Source organism: Myotis nattereri, assembly GCF_964212035.1.
Source record: "Myotis nattereri genome assembly, chromosome: 3".
Classification (NCBI taxonomy): domain Eukaryota; kingdom Metazoa; phylum Chordata; class Mammalia; order Chiroptera; family Vespertilionidae; genus Myotis; species Myotis nattereri.
The window spans coordinates 209926904-209940572 of record NC_138077.1 but is presented as its reverse complement, the minus strand read 5'-3'; the positions used below and the strand labels follow the sequence as shown (position 1 = coordinate 209940572).

The 13669-nt window shown below is 56.0% G+C and overlaps 1 protein-coding gene across 5 annotated transcripts; it reads left to right on the top strand.

Annotated features, from left to right (window-relative positions):
- Positions 1 to 305: 305 nt before the first annotated feature.
- On the top strand, positions 306 to 12461 carry AGTRAP (angiotensin II receptor associated protein). 5 transcript variants are annotated; one of them, XM_081087373.1, is made up of 6 exons: positions 495 to 581; positions 1277 to 1442; positions 5706 to 5740; positions 7501 to 7606; positions 8439 to 8649; positions 10436 to 12461. In XM_081087373.1, exons 2-6 carry the CDS (start codon positions 1386 to 1388, stop codon positions 10546 to 10548), a joined length of 522 nt encoding a protein of 173 aa, XP_080943499.1. In that variant the 5' UTR covers positions 495 to 581; positions 1277 to 1385; the 3' UTR covers positions 10549 to 12461. The 5 variants fall into 5 exon arrangements, with proteins under 5 accessions (XP_080943500.1, XP_080943501.1, XP_080943503.1 ...); XM_081087376.1 differs by having other exon boundaries at positions 7485 to 7606; XM_081087374.1 differs by lacking the exon at positions 1277 to 1442 and having other exon boundaries at positions 306 to 581.
- Positions 12462 to 13669: the final 1208 nt, after the last annotated feature.

The window sequence follows — 13669 nt, the reverse complement described above, 5'->3', positions numbered from 1 at the left end:
TGAGTAAAGTCTTCCTTATCATTTTAACAAGTGTCAAAATAATTTTTCTCTACCAACATGAATTCGTGCACTTAGCTCCTGTGAGGTAGGTCGCGTAAGCGTCTCCACTTTAGCATCGGGACGTAGGAAGGAGAGAGGATGCCCTAAGAAACGAGACACCAGCTGTTGCCACATCTGCAGTTTGCACCTGGACATTCCCCCAAGCTCTCCCGGCTGCAGGTGGTCCTATCAGTCCACCTACTGGGATATTAACCAGGCCGGATGTTGCGCCCTTGGTGACAAATCCTGGGGTTCTCCAGCCATCGGGGGGGGGGGGGGGGGGTAACTGCGGGAGCAGTGAGTGGCAGGAGCTCCGGGCGGGAGGACTCGCTGGCAGCCCGACGCCATCTCCTAGTAACCGGACGGCGGTCACGTGACTCGACTCACGTGGCCGGGAGTTGAGCAGGGGTTGGAGCCCGGGCAGCGGGCTGGGCGGGACTGGCAAGTTTCCCTCCGGAGTTCGCAGGTCTGGAGCCTCCACGGCGGTCGCGCCGGTGCCTTCGGCCGTGGTCGGGATGGATCCGCCCTCCGTGAACCTGAAGGTGGCGACGGGCGGGGCGGGGCGGGGCGGGGGTGGCCACGCCGCGGGCACGCGGGCGCGGGGCGGGTCTCCCGAGTGCGGGGGGCGTTTGCTTTGTAAAAGTAGGATTTTAGAGGTGAGAGGGCCAAGGGTTTGGGGAGAAAGAGAATGTGCAGACGCCAGGTGAGAAGGAGGCGGGCAGACCAACCTTGGCAGGGATTGGGGTTCAGGAAAAGGCCACCAGGTTAGGCCCCCCGAGGCGGAACTGGAGGCGGTGGGGGAGGGAAAGGGCCGCCCCCTCCAGCTGGAGGCGCCCAGCCCCCGAGGGTCGCTGCGGCCCGCACGCCCAGAATTCCGCTGGAGGAGGAGGAAGGCGCGGGGAGGGACTCGCTGAGCCCTGGGGCGGGGGTGGGGGTCGAAGCGGGACACCCCCTCCCCGGGGAGAAGGGCTGGACCTTTTCCCTGGCCTCCCAGTGCCGCCTGAGAGCCTCGTTTTTTCCCAGCTATGTACACCCTGCGACCTTATTTCCTAAGAAACACGAACTCCGCTAGAAGTTGCTTAAAAGCAGAAAACCCCAACTTTGTACACTTAGCAAAACACTGCTGGGCTTCCTGGGGTGTCCTCATTTCCTGAGCCTCCTCCCCAGCTCCCCAGGGTGCCCTTGGCTGTTCTTCTTTTTCTCCCCGCCCACCCCTTTTTGGTTGTATTTGCGACAGAGGGCCCGAGCCTGTAGCTTTCATCTGGAGGCTGTGAACCTTGGACCACAGTTGCCGTTTTGAGTCTCTGAGCTGTCTCCTTTGAGACTTTATTCAGGAATCTTCGCAAATGACAACGCATTTAGCAGCCAGTGGTGTCCGGTCCTCAAGGAGGAAGCGAACCCAGGTGATAAGTGACGACAAAACAACACGCCGCCCATATTTGGGCTCTGAGAGGAGGTCTGGGCTATTTCGCAGCCACACTCGCTGGGGCAAGCCTCCCCGAAGCTTCCGGTCAGCAGCTGCCTACAGAGGTGGCTGGAGCGAGGGAGCGGGCTGGGAGTCACGTGTTAGCTGGGAAGAAATCTATGTAAGGGCAGCTGAGGTTGGTTGGCATCCATACTCATTCTGTGGCAGACAGTGTGGGGTTCATGCCAACTGTTATGTGAGGTGGTGAGATCCCCGAGGGAAAATCAGGTGACGAGCAGAGGTGCAGGAATCGGAAGGGGCATCTGTGGTATGCCAGGCTATTTATTTAATCCCAGCAGCCTCCCCAGAAAGCTGATCCTGTCATCTTTTTACGGATGAACAGACTTCGGCTCAGATCAGGCAAACAACTTGCCGAGGCCCCACAGGGATTAGGTGGCAAAGTCAGGACCCGACCCCACGGGGTCAGACTTCAAAGCTGCCCTTCCCTGGCCCCCGGTAAGTAAGTGACGGCTTAAGTACATCAGGGGCTGTGGTTTTTGAGCAACTTTATGGGCCTGACAGCCACGCACCACCACAGGTGTGAGCTTTCGGTGCCCAGAATGAAACAGCCGGTCCCTCGCTTTACGGGAAATAAGACCCTCTGTCTCCAAGGGTCTTCGCGGCTACTAGTCAGAGACAAGCAGGTGCTGGAAGGCCCCAAGGGACAGGTTGCCAGGTCACATCCAGGCCATCCAGCTGAATTTGAATTTCAGATCAACAGTGAGTAATTTTTTAGCGTAAGTATGTCCCGGGCAATAGTTGGGACCTACTGACAAATATTCATGATCCGAAGTTAAAAATTAGCTAGGCGTTCTGTGCTCTTGTTGTTAAGTCTGGCTGCCCTACGGAGGGCAGCTGTCGATTCCTCGTTCACGGGCCACTTAGATGTTCTGAGATCAGGGCCCCGAGGGAGCTGGGAAATGCCCCCCGGTGCCCCTGCACTCCCTCCCCACTTCTTCATTGGCCCATTGCCTGCTTGTGCCCCAGCAGAGTGGGCAGTGGTGCCAGATGAGAAGAAATAGTCGCCCCAGGCCCTTTGCACAAAGGACGGGCCCTAACTTGAGCTCTGTCATGAGGCAGGTCCTGCGCTGGAGGAATGACATTGAGACAAGCTGAGAAAGGACTAGACTTGGGTTCATGAGCCCCTGTTGAAAGAGGCCCTTGGGAAGGGGTAGGGGATCGTGTCGAATTAGGGTTAAGAATTCAGGACAGCTGGTACCAAGGGCTGACTACCTGGCAGGCACTGTGCTCAGGGTTTCGTAAACCTCTCCACCTCCCTGTACCGCTAGATCCACACAGCAACCCTATGAAACAGGCATGTTGGCCCTAATATACAGAACAGCAAGCAGCTGTTCTGAGGGGGCAGGTGACTTGCCCACGCTCACACAGCTTCTGCGTCATGGAGCCAGGATCTGACCCGCATATTTGGCTGCACACAGTTAGCCACTGCCTGGTTCTGTCTCCCCTCGAGGGCAGGCAGCCCTCACGGGCGTCCCTGAGCCTCAGCCACCCTCGGGGATCTCACTACCTCACGTAACAGGTCGTGTTGGCACGGGACTGGTAGGAATATATTCCATATGTTGTTCTGTATGTTGATCTGAGGTCTGTCCACACCTGTCTGGGAAGTTCTCCACCTCCATCCCAGCCCTCACGGGCTCTAGCGGCAAACAAAGGGTCCAAGTCCAGGTCCTCATAACTCCTTGGTTTCCCCTTTGCCTTCCCTCCCCCAGGCTGAACCTCGTTTCCACCCACCCTTCCCTTGCTCTTCCAGGGCCTGACAGTGTCGCACCGGCCTTGGGGCCAAACCTGCACTCAAGGCCAGGCTTTGCTACTTACTAGTCGCGTGGCCTTGAGCAGGTTTCCTAACCTCTCCCGAGGATCCGTTTCCTCGCTGTAAAAAGAGGAGAAAAATAAACCCTATCTTCTAGGGCGATCAGAGGAGGATTCAGGGGTCCAGGAGGGGGTGTGGCGTTCTGTTTTTATTGACATAAAAACTCGGAACGGATAAACCAGTTCTGAGATTTGCATCTGGGCTGTCTTGTTTATGAGTGTTCTGTTCTGGTCCAGTTCACGTCACCTCTCACAGCCTCTTCCTAACTGAAACAGGATTCATACTCTCCCCCACGTAGTTGCGAGGATGCCATGGGCCAAGTGTCCGGGGCAGTGTGGACACGCGGTAGGCACCTCCCCCTCAGGAGCCGGAGTTGCTCTTGTCAACACTGTTGCGGATGCCTGTCCCACACGGTACCTCTGCTTATTAAGCGGGTACCTCCAGGGACCATCCTGCTGCCTGGCTCAGCGGTGGAGGCACCCCCACAGGACATATGGGTGATGGGCCTTGCCTCCATTTCACAGCCACCAAGGGACCTGGTCCCTAGACCAGAACCCTGGTCTCCTATTCGTAACCCAGCATCCTATGCGCCCCCTGCTACCTGGGTTCTTTGACCCTCTCTTTCCTGGTCTTCTGACACATCTGGAAACGGGCTGGGCGGCCGCCCTGGGCCGAGCACTGTGTGAAGAGTCTCCCACTATGAAGGAGAGTCTTCCCTTCCTCTTGCCCAGCCAGGAGCTCTCTGTCTGCCCAGGCACACCCCCAGGTCCCGGCGCCTCCCCTCCCCCCCCCACCCCATTCTCCGTGGCCGCACCTGAGCATCCCAGGTGGCCCCTTGTTACCGGAAACCTCCCCCGGAGCCTGTGGACAGTTCTTTGGCGCTGAGATGAGTCACTGTTCTCCAGGGGAACTGTGGGGGAAGGGCAGGGCCGGTCTGGCCGGGTTTCTTATGGAGCTTTCCTGGACAGAGGCCTGGTGGGTGTGCCCGCCCATTACAAAGCTGGGGAAACTGAGGAAGGGGAGGCTTGCTCCTCGGTGGGTTTCTTTTCCCAGGGGCTTAAGAGAAGTGATCAGGTCGTGCTAAGTTTAAGTATTTATGAGACAAGAGTGATGTCACACGGAACGGGCCGGATGTCTTTTGAGGATCTGCCGTATTTCCAGGGTAGGCCCTTTGCTTCCCGAGAGAGATGGCCTCGTTTTACACCTCAGCCAGGTTCTCACTCCGTCTTCCAGGCCCCTCCGACTCTAGGAAAAAGCCTTTCAGCCACACGCTTCCCTGCGGATCAGCGGCCCCCCTGGTCCCAGCCTTTCCTCTCGCCAGAAAGCCGGGCTCTGCAGGGCCCTCTGGTGCAGACCTGGGTGCACACAGCGGGGGTGTCGGAGCCAGAGCCCCGGGGAAGGATGCCGGTCCTGAGACAGAAACCCCGGTGGAAAGGGTCAGGTGTTGACTCTCGGGGCCAGGATGGTGCTGTGACTCCCCTGTGCCTCTTTCCTCCGCGCCTCCTCTTCGCCTGGAAGGCAGATGCCAGGACCGCTGTGGCTGGGCAGTGTGGCCTTGGGCAGATCTCTCTCCTCTGTGGGCAGGGATTCCTGCAGAACAGAGGGGACAGGGGCTGGCTCTTAGGATCGAGATCAGAATCCGCCCCCACCCCCAGAGCCAGCCCTGCCCAACCCCCAGCTGACATCCCTCCCTAACTCTCTTATCTTCTACTCCAGGCACAGTGGCTTCTTCTCAGTTTCCTTTCGATGACCAGCAGTGGAGGCCAGCTCCAGTCAAGGGGGCTGTTCCTTTAAGGACACATGGGGCAATAGAAAAGGGTGGAATATGACAAAAGAGCCAGAGGGTTTTTTCCCCTGAGCGTAAAGCATACCAAGGAGCCCGCCGTGGCTTCCTCACGTGGAATGGAATCCACACTCCAAGGCCCTCAAGGCCCCTGCCCCCCCCAGCTGCGCCCCCACTCCTGCCCCACACGGCACCCCAGCTCCAGAGTCCCAAGAAATCAGCCTCTTTGAGCACCTCGCCACCACCCTGGCCATTCCCGTCAAGGTCTTCTCCATTCCAGGGCAGATTGCCGCTTCCCCAAAGGAGCCTCCAGCCTTTGGAAGCAGGAAGGGGGCGGGGTCAGCAGCCCCGAGGGAATGGGGCGGAGTGAGGGGGCAGTGTCCCCCGCCTGGCCTGGCCTGGCCTGGCCTGGCCTTCCTCCTCCTCCTCCTCCTCCAGTTCACTCGCCATGGCAGACATCTGTGTAGGCCTCTTCGGTGCCAGGCAGTGGCCTCCTGGGTTTTCGGGCTCCACAGGCTTCCCCCACCCCCTGCTCCCCATGGTGGTCACATTCACAGATCTCCCCCCTCCCCCTTTTTGTGCCACAGCTGATCATCCTGGTTCACTGGCTGCTGACGACCTGGTAAGTGACTCCGCAGGTGTGTCCTCTTCGGTGTCCACCTGTCTCCTGTGTCCCCAGCCAGTTCCAAGACTAAATAGCACCTTTGTCAAGAAGATCGCCAGCAAGCCGCCCACGTCCCAGGGATAGGGGAGGGGCAGGCAGTCCCCAGAGGCCTTGTCCATCGCGGCCTCCTAGGACAGTGGTTCTCAACCTTCTGGCCCTTTAAGTACAGTTCCTCATGTTGTAACCCAACCATAAAATGATTTTCGTTGCTACTTCATAACTGTAATGTTGCTACTGTTATGAATCGTAATGTAAATATCTGATATGCAGGATGGTCTTAGGCGACCCCTGTGAAAGGGTCGTTTGGCCGCCAAAGGGGTCGCGACCAACAGGTTGAGAACCGCTGTCCTGGAGCTCCGAGCCCTCATCCATGGTAGCGAGGTCAAATACAGATTTCTCAGCCTCACTCCTCTAGCTTCGCAGCTGGTGAGCCTGGGCTTCGTTCGGCCCCAGCACTTGCTCTCTTAAAACCCCAGGCTGAGACGACTGACTCCAGGACTGTGGAGCCTCGTTGCCTTCTACACGGAACTGCTTGGATGAGTTTTCTGGCTGCTGCACGTTAGGGATTGTTGTTCAGTGGATGAAGCGCCTCACTGCGTGCTGGGGCAGTCGAGGTCCAGTGAAAATGGCAAATAAGAGCATGGCCCCTGGCTCGGCTGGTGTGGCTCAGTGGTTGAGCGTCAACCTAAGGACCAGGAGGTCACAGTTTGATTCCCAGTCAGGGCACATGCCCAGGCTCCATCCCCAGGAGGGGGCGTGCAGGAGGCAGCCGATCAATGATTCTCTCTCATCACTGATGTTTCTATCTCTTTCTCCTCCCTTCCTCTCTGAAATCAATAAAAAAAATTTTTTTTTTTTAAAAAAAGAGCATGGCCTCTTGAGTCAGATTGCCTGGGTTCAAATCCCAGCGCTGCCACTTAGCCGCTGTGGGATCTCAGGCAGGTGACTTGACCTCTCTGAGCCTCAGCTTCCTCACCTGTAAAATGGGGATGATGATTGTGCCTCCTTCCCTGCGTTGTTAAAACAAATGCACATAAACGAGTTCATTTAAAGCATTTAGAAATGTGCCAGATACTAGTAAGGGCTCTGTGGTAATTAGTATTCTCATTGGGTTGACAATAAGTAAACATCAGTTAGTAGCAACACCCTAAGAAATAAAATAGGGTGGGCATTGTATTAGACGGTGACGAGGTGGCACTTAAAACTGGGCGGTCAGGGAAGGAGTCTTGGTGAACATCTGAGCTGAGTCTGAAATGACAAAAAGGGGCCAGGTGTTCAGGGTAGAGGTAGGCACAGGTGTCACCACTGGCTCCCACTGGGCCCCTCAGGCCATGAGAGAGTCTCTTATTTCAAGTGGGGCAGAAAACTGGTAGGACTTGGAGCGGAGGAGATATCACCAGATGAACTTTTCCGGTTGCTATTTAGAGAATGGCCCAGAGGGGGCAGGAGTGGAAGGAAGCAGACCATGGGAGGCGGGCTGGTACGTCCTGGCAGGAGAGGATGGTTTGGGCCCGAAGGGATCCATTTGGGAAGCGGAGCCACTGGAATTTGTTCATGTTCCTGGCTCACAGCTCGGGCACAAGAGGCCTGGCCAACTGTGGCCTCTTCTCAGAGGCTCCCTGAGACCCTGGCGCTCCAGGGAGGTAGCCTGTGGGGGGTGGGGGGAGCACCTGTGGGGCAGTCACCGGCTAACCTGACTCAGATCCATCTTCCCACAGGGGCTGCCTCATGTTCGGGGGCCCCTATGCCTGGGCCAACTTCACCGCCCTGGCCTTGGGCGTTTGGGCCGTGGCTCAGAAGGATTCCATCGACGCTATAAGCATGGTGAGCTGGGGAAGCAGCACTGGGCCTGGCTTCAGGGTGATCTGCGGCCCCTGCTCGTCTTCCCTGCACCGGTTCCAATCTTCTGCCTGTTCCTATTTTCCGTTTTCTAAAGCCGGGCTGCAGCCTGCGTGTGTTTGCTAGCCTGGCCTGGGCCTGTTTCTCTGCCTGCCTGGCTCAGAGAGCCCAGAGTGTGCCCATGGTCTTCCCGCAGCAAGGCATGGGGCGGGGTCCCACCAGTGGCCCAGGCTGGCCATGCCCCGAGGGCAGTGGGACACTACTCAAGACTCCCCCCTAACCCCCCACCCCGCTAGCACCCTCTTTTAGGAGGAGACCAGCAAAGAGGGAACTCTACTACTTTGTGAGGTCAAAGTGGATACAGCCCAGTTAAGCTCTCCCTGAAGGGTGGTGGCTGGGGCCTCGCAGGATGACAGAGAAGGGATTTCCTTGGTGGTGGAGACAGAGTGGGTGAACTCAGGTACCTTCCATCTCAGAGGTTCTGGAACCAAGTCTTGTACCTTGTCTTGGCCTCAAGGGTGACAGGAGATGGGCGGGGGCTTGGGTGGGGCTGGCAGGCCGGGGCTGGGCCTCAGATACGCCCCCCCCCACCCCCCCACCGAGTCCCTGCTCCACTCTGCAGTCCCATCGGCTGTCTCACCCACAGGGTCCTGCCTGCTTGCTGGGCCTGTTTTCCAGCAACCCCTGAGGTCACAGTAGGGCTCAGAGGCAGCTTCCGGCCTGGCTATGTGACGGGGGGCAGGACGGGGAGGCAGTGTGCTCGTGAACTCTGATGCCACGTGGTCACACCTGGGGTCTGTGCTGGCCTGTCTTGCAGTTTCTGGGTGGCTTGGTGGTCACCATCCTCCTGGACATCATCCACATCAGCATCTTCTACCCGCGGGCCGGCCTCTTGGACGTAGGGCGCTTCGGCGCCGGCATGGCCATCCTCAGCCTGCTCCTCAAGCCCTTCTCCTGCTTCATGCTCTACAACATGTACCTGCAGCGCGGGGGCGAGGCTCCCTTCGGCTCCAGGGAGTACTATCCAGGTGAGCATGCCACCAGCTCCCCACGTCTCCCCTGTCTCCCCCACAGCCCCTTACCCACAGCCCCTGCCCCTAAGCTGTGCCAGCTCCTGGTCTCCGCTGAAGGGTACTGAAGCCAGCCCTGACGGACCTAATGTGGAACGTGTCCTAGTCCCCATCTCACAGCTGTGCACACAGCTGTCCCAGCCTGCTGTGACCTTGCCCTGCCATCAGGCTAGAGACAGAGTTGGAGGCAGCAGCCAGGACTCCCTCTGAGCCCAAACACCGGATCCAGCTGGGGGAGTGATCCGGTTCCACAGGCAGCTCTGGGCAGTCTGCAGCCTGAGACTGGAGGCACCTGCAGGGCCACCCTCTCTTCTCTGCTCCCACCAACCCCATCCCTAGAGCCCCCTTCTCCTGTCTCCTGGGATCTGGGTGGCCGAGGAAGAGATGGTGCCGGCATGAGCCAGGGAGCCTCAGCCGAAGGCAGCGCTCACCTGCAGGGCTTACCCTGCCTACCAGCCCTCTCCCTTAGCCAGCCCCGCACTGCCCTGCTGCAGGGCCTCATCTGGTTGCACCCCTCCTCGTGGTGGCCGAGCCATTTCCCTGCTCTTTCCCACACATGTTCTCCGTTCCTCTCTCTCTCAGAAGTGGGGAGAGAGGGGTGAGGTTTCCTACCGTTCACTCCTGAGATAGGCCGAGAGTGACCGGTGACCTGCCCTGGAGCAGTGGGGCCAAGGGCAGGCAGGCGTGGCCTGTGGCCTGCCCTGGGGTGAGGGGAGCCAGTAACATTCCTCCCATTGGACAGATGGGGAAACTGAGGCCCTTGTTCAGGATCATCGGACAGATGAGCAGCGTGGAGATGGGAGTGTGCAGGGTGGGCACTGAGAGCCCTGCCGCCTGCCTCGCACCCCGACCCCAGCTTCTGCAACGGCCAGGCTCTGAGCCTTCTGGATAGAGAGAGCAGCGACTTGCCACCCGTGTGCCGCGAGAAATTTTTAAAATACGCTGTTTAGTCAGGAGCACTGACCTCTCTTCCCTTAGATCAGTGACAGCGAACCTTTTGAGCTCGGCGTGTCAGCATTTTGAAAAACCCTAACTTAACTCTGGTGCTGTGTCACATATAGAAATTTTTTGATATTTGCAACCATAGTAAAACAGAGACTTATATTTTTGATATTTATTTTATATATTTAAATGCCATTTAACAAAGAAAAATCAGCCAAAGAAATGAGTTCGCATGTCACCTCTGGCACGTGTGTCATAGGTTCGCCATCACTGCCTTAGATTGTCAGGGAAAGAAATTATAGCAGCCAACACAATAGCCCTCTAGTGTGAATGAATCAAAGTTATACTTTTTTTTTGTCAGATTGGCAAAAAATACATGTTTTGGTGTGGCACAGAATTTTAGTGATGTGTGTGTGTGTGTGTGTGTGTGTGCGCGCGCGCCATATGAGAAGGTGGGAAATCGCTGGGATAGAGGAATACAGTGCTCCCGTTTGCATCCTCGTCCTCAGCTTTGAGCTTTGTAATCTCAGGCAAGTCAGTTCATCTCGTTGACCCTCAGTTTCCTCATCTGTAAAGTGGGGACAGTAAAAATGCCTGCTCCGTAAGGATATGGGAGGATTGAATGAACATTATGGTGAAAGGCTTGGTATCTGGGACTGTGGCCACTGTCGCTGCCCTGGGTGCCAGGATGCCGGCTCTAGCCTGCCTGGTGGGGGTGGAGTGGGTCTTGGTTTGGACTCAGTGGAATGTCCTGAGCCTCACCCCTCACTTTTGCTTTCTCTCCATCTCCCCGCCATCCTAGGTTTTGGAAGCACATCTCAGCGCAGTGCCTACCAGACGATTGACTCACCAGAGGCCCCCACAGACTTTTACGCAGGCGCGGAGAACAAGGGTCACACCTCCCAAGGGTACTGAAGCCAGCCCTGCTGCCCTGGCCGCAGCTCCGGGGCCAGAATCACAAACTGTAGGGGAGGTTGGTCAGCAGGGCGTTCCTTGTGCCCTGGACACCGATCTACGGCTGCCCCTGACCCCCCCTCTCTTGGACCTAATGTGGAACGTGTCCTAGTCCCCATCTCAGGTGTTGCCGGAATGGCTCTGTGCACACAGCTGTCCCGGGCTCCCCGAGACTCTCCACCCGCTTCCAAGCACCTCACTGGTCCCAGGCTGGGAACTGTGGTCACTTTCCTCACCTCCACCCCTAGCTGCTCCGCGCCGGCCCCAGGCCAAGTCACTCCTGAGCCGGGCAGAGTCCAGCCTCTAAGGGCCAGTGACGCCCCCGCCCTGGGCCTCCCCGCAGTTGTCGAGCCCCCCCGCCCCCGGCAGAAGGGGGTCTGTGGTATAGGGCGAGATGCTGTGCTTCTCACCACCTGATCACTTACTCCTGGGAACCCCGGGGCTGGAGGCAGGCGGTGTCGAGTAAACGTGAGACCCACAACAGCCCCCAGCTTCCCTTCTCAGAGGCATGGCATTAAAGTTTGGGGAATTCTGTAGCTGGATGTGTGTGGAGCCATGTTTAATACCCCAGCAGGGCTGGCGCCTGGAGCTGCCATTCCCAGGAAGGTTTCTGCTGCGAACCCACAGGGTACCTGGAATGAGCGGCCTGTTCTGCTGCGACAGGAGAAGGCAGGGGCTCACGACCAGGGGCCTTTGTTCAGTGTGGCAGATGGACGTCTGCGTCTCTGAATCAGTGGACTCAGGTGGTGGTGTGAGTCTTGCTCTGCCATTGCTTGGCTGTGTGCCCTTGGGCCACTTAGCCTCTCTGGCCTCAGTGTCTCTGGATGGGGACTGACGCCTGCCACAGGGCGATGATTCAAATGAAATGTGAAGCGCCTGGCCCCCTAGGGCCTGAGATAGCAACTAAGTTGTTGGTGGGGTTGCTCCTCCAGCCTGTGATGGTGTTGGGTGAGGCGACAGGTGACCGCTTCCTGGCTGACCCTGGGTCTTGGCCTCAGAGCTGACCAGAACTGATACTTACTGTCCAGAAGCTCTGAGGGTCCTTTGGCCAGGGCCCCGCCCCACTGACTGGGATGGACATTGACTACTGGGCCCCGGGTGTCTGACCCATCCTGGCTTGTGCCCAGTACAAAGAGGTCAAGGCCTGGTGCCCAGCCCCCACACTTAATGTCCTCATACTGGAACTTTGTTCACTCACTGCTGTCCTTTCAGCACCTGGGACAGTGCCCGCACCCAGTAAGTGCTTTATGAGAGGGGTAGGATGAATGGATGAAGAAAAACTGCAGGATGCCAAACACAAACATCGAGATCCCCAAGGCAGCCAGGTAGAAAAGATATCATCCGGAAAGGAATGACAACTACACCAGCAACCGACGGCCTGCCAGCAGCCACAATACACGTCAGAAGACAGGAGTGTTATCATCAAAGTGGTGATAAAAATAACTCCGCCTGAAGTTTGTAATAGTGAGTGAGCGTTCAGGGATAAGGGTGAAATAAAGACATTTAGAGAAATGACAATGAGTTTATCACCAACAGACCTTCAAGACAGAAACATAAAGAATCTTTGAGGAAGAAGGACATTTTTCCGTAAGGAAGATCTGAGAAGCATGAAGGAAACAGTAAATGTGGTTTAGTGTTCACGACAATAATAATACAGTTCAGGGGGAGTTGACCAGAAACAGTGTTATAAAGTCTTCGGTTTTTGGTTTGTTTACTTGTTCATTTTTTGTTGTTGTTGTTTTTTTGTCTGGAAGGAGGGTAAATAATGGGTTAACTTTAGACTTTGTTAAATTAAATACACAAATTAAAATGTGTTGGATAACCACTGAAAGAATAGAAATAGGATGTGTAAGTTGCAAGACATTTGTAAGGGGAGGGGGAAACAAGAAAAAAAGACAAGAAGAAAGAAAAACATGAAGTTTGATCATTAACAGGCACAAAAATGAGATGGTTTGTATATGTCATAATCATATAATTGTAAATGTGTGTTTTTTTTAAATCCAGCCATATTGTGTCATAAGAGACCCACCTAAAATATATGGACACAGCAAGGCTGAAAGTAAAAGGATGCAAACATTAAACCAGGCAAGTAACCCCAATAGAGCTTGTGTAGCTGAATTAGTATCAGAACAATTTGACTTTAAGGCAAAAGTTTTACTGGAGACAAAGGAAGAACAAGACCTGAATACCAAAAGGTTCAAGCCAGTGGTTTACGAGGAGTTATTAGATGCATAGACTTATGAAGGAAGTAAACACACACACACTCCTTCAAGATCTGCTTTAGAGTCTGAAAGGCTGGCTGTCTGGCGTTTGTTAAACATCTGACTCTGGTCAAGCCAAAGGGTAGCCCAGTGGGTGTCGACACTCCCCTTTTACAGATAAGGGTCCTGAGGTTCAGAAAAGTGAGGGACTTACCTGCGGTCACACAGTGGCAAAACCCATCTTGACCGGGTCTTCGGACTCCTGGCCCAGTGCTCCTTCCTAGTCCAGCGCGTGTTTAGAAAGGAGAAACAGCACCATCTAGAGCAGTGGTTCTCAAACTTCCTCATGCCGCGACCCTTTAATACAGTTCCTCATGTTGTGGTGACCCCCAACCATAAAATTATTTTCGCTGCTCCTTCCTCACTGTAATGTTGCTACTGTTAGGAATCGTCATGTAAATATCTGATATGCAGGATGTATTTTCATTGTTACAAATTAAACATAAAGCATAGTGAGAATCACAAAACAATAAGTAATTATATGTGTTTTCCGATGGTCTTAGGCGACCCCTGTGAAAGGGTCATTGGACCCCCAAAGGGGTCGCAGCCCACAGGTTGAGAACCGCTGCTCTAGACGGAGGAAGGAAAGGACAGGGCAGCGTGGCGTGGGGAACCGCAGGGACAAGGGCTTGACCTGTGGCGGGCCTGGCGGGCGGAGTGGATAGGGCAGGTTCCAGCCAGTTTCGGAGGGACCCGAGGGCCAGCAGGCTTACAGGTCTTGCGCGCGCAAGAAGTTTGCACGAGGTCACGTGCTTTGCGGTTCCAGGCTCAGCGAGGGTGCAGGGGGCAGAACCCTCGGGGCGGAGGACCCCTGGCCACGC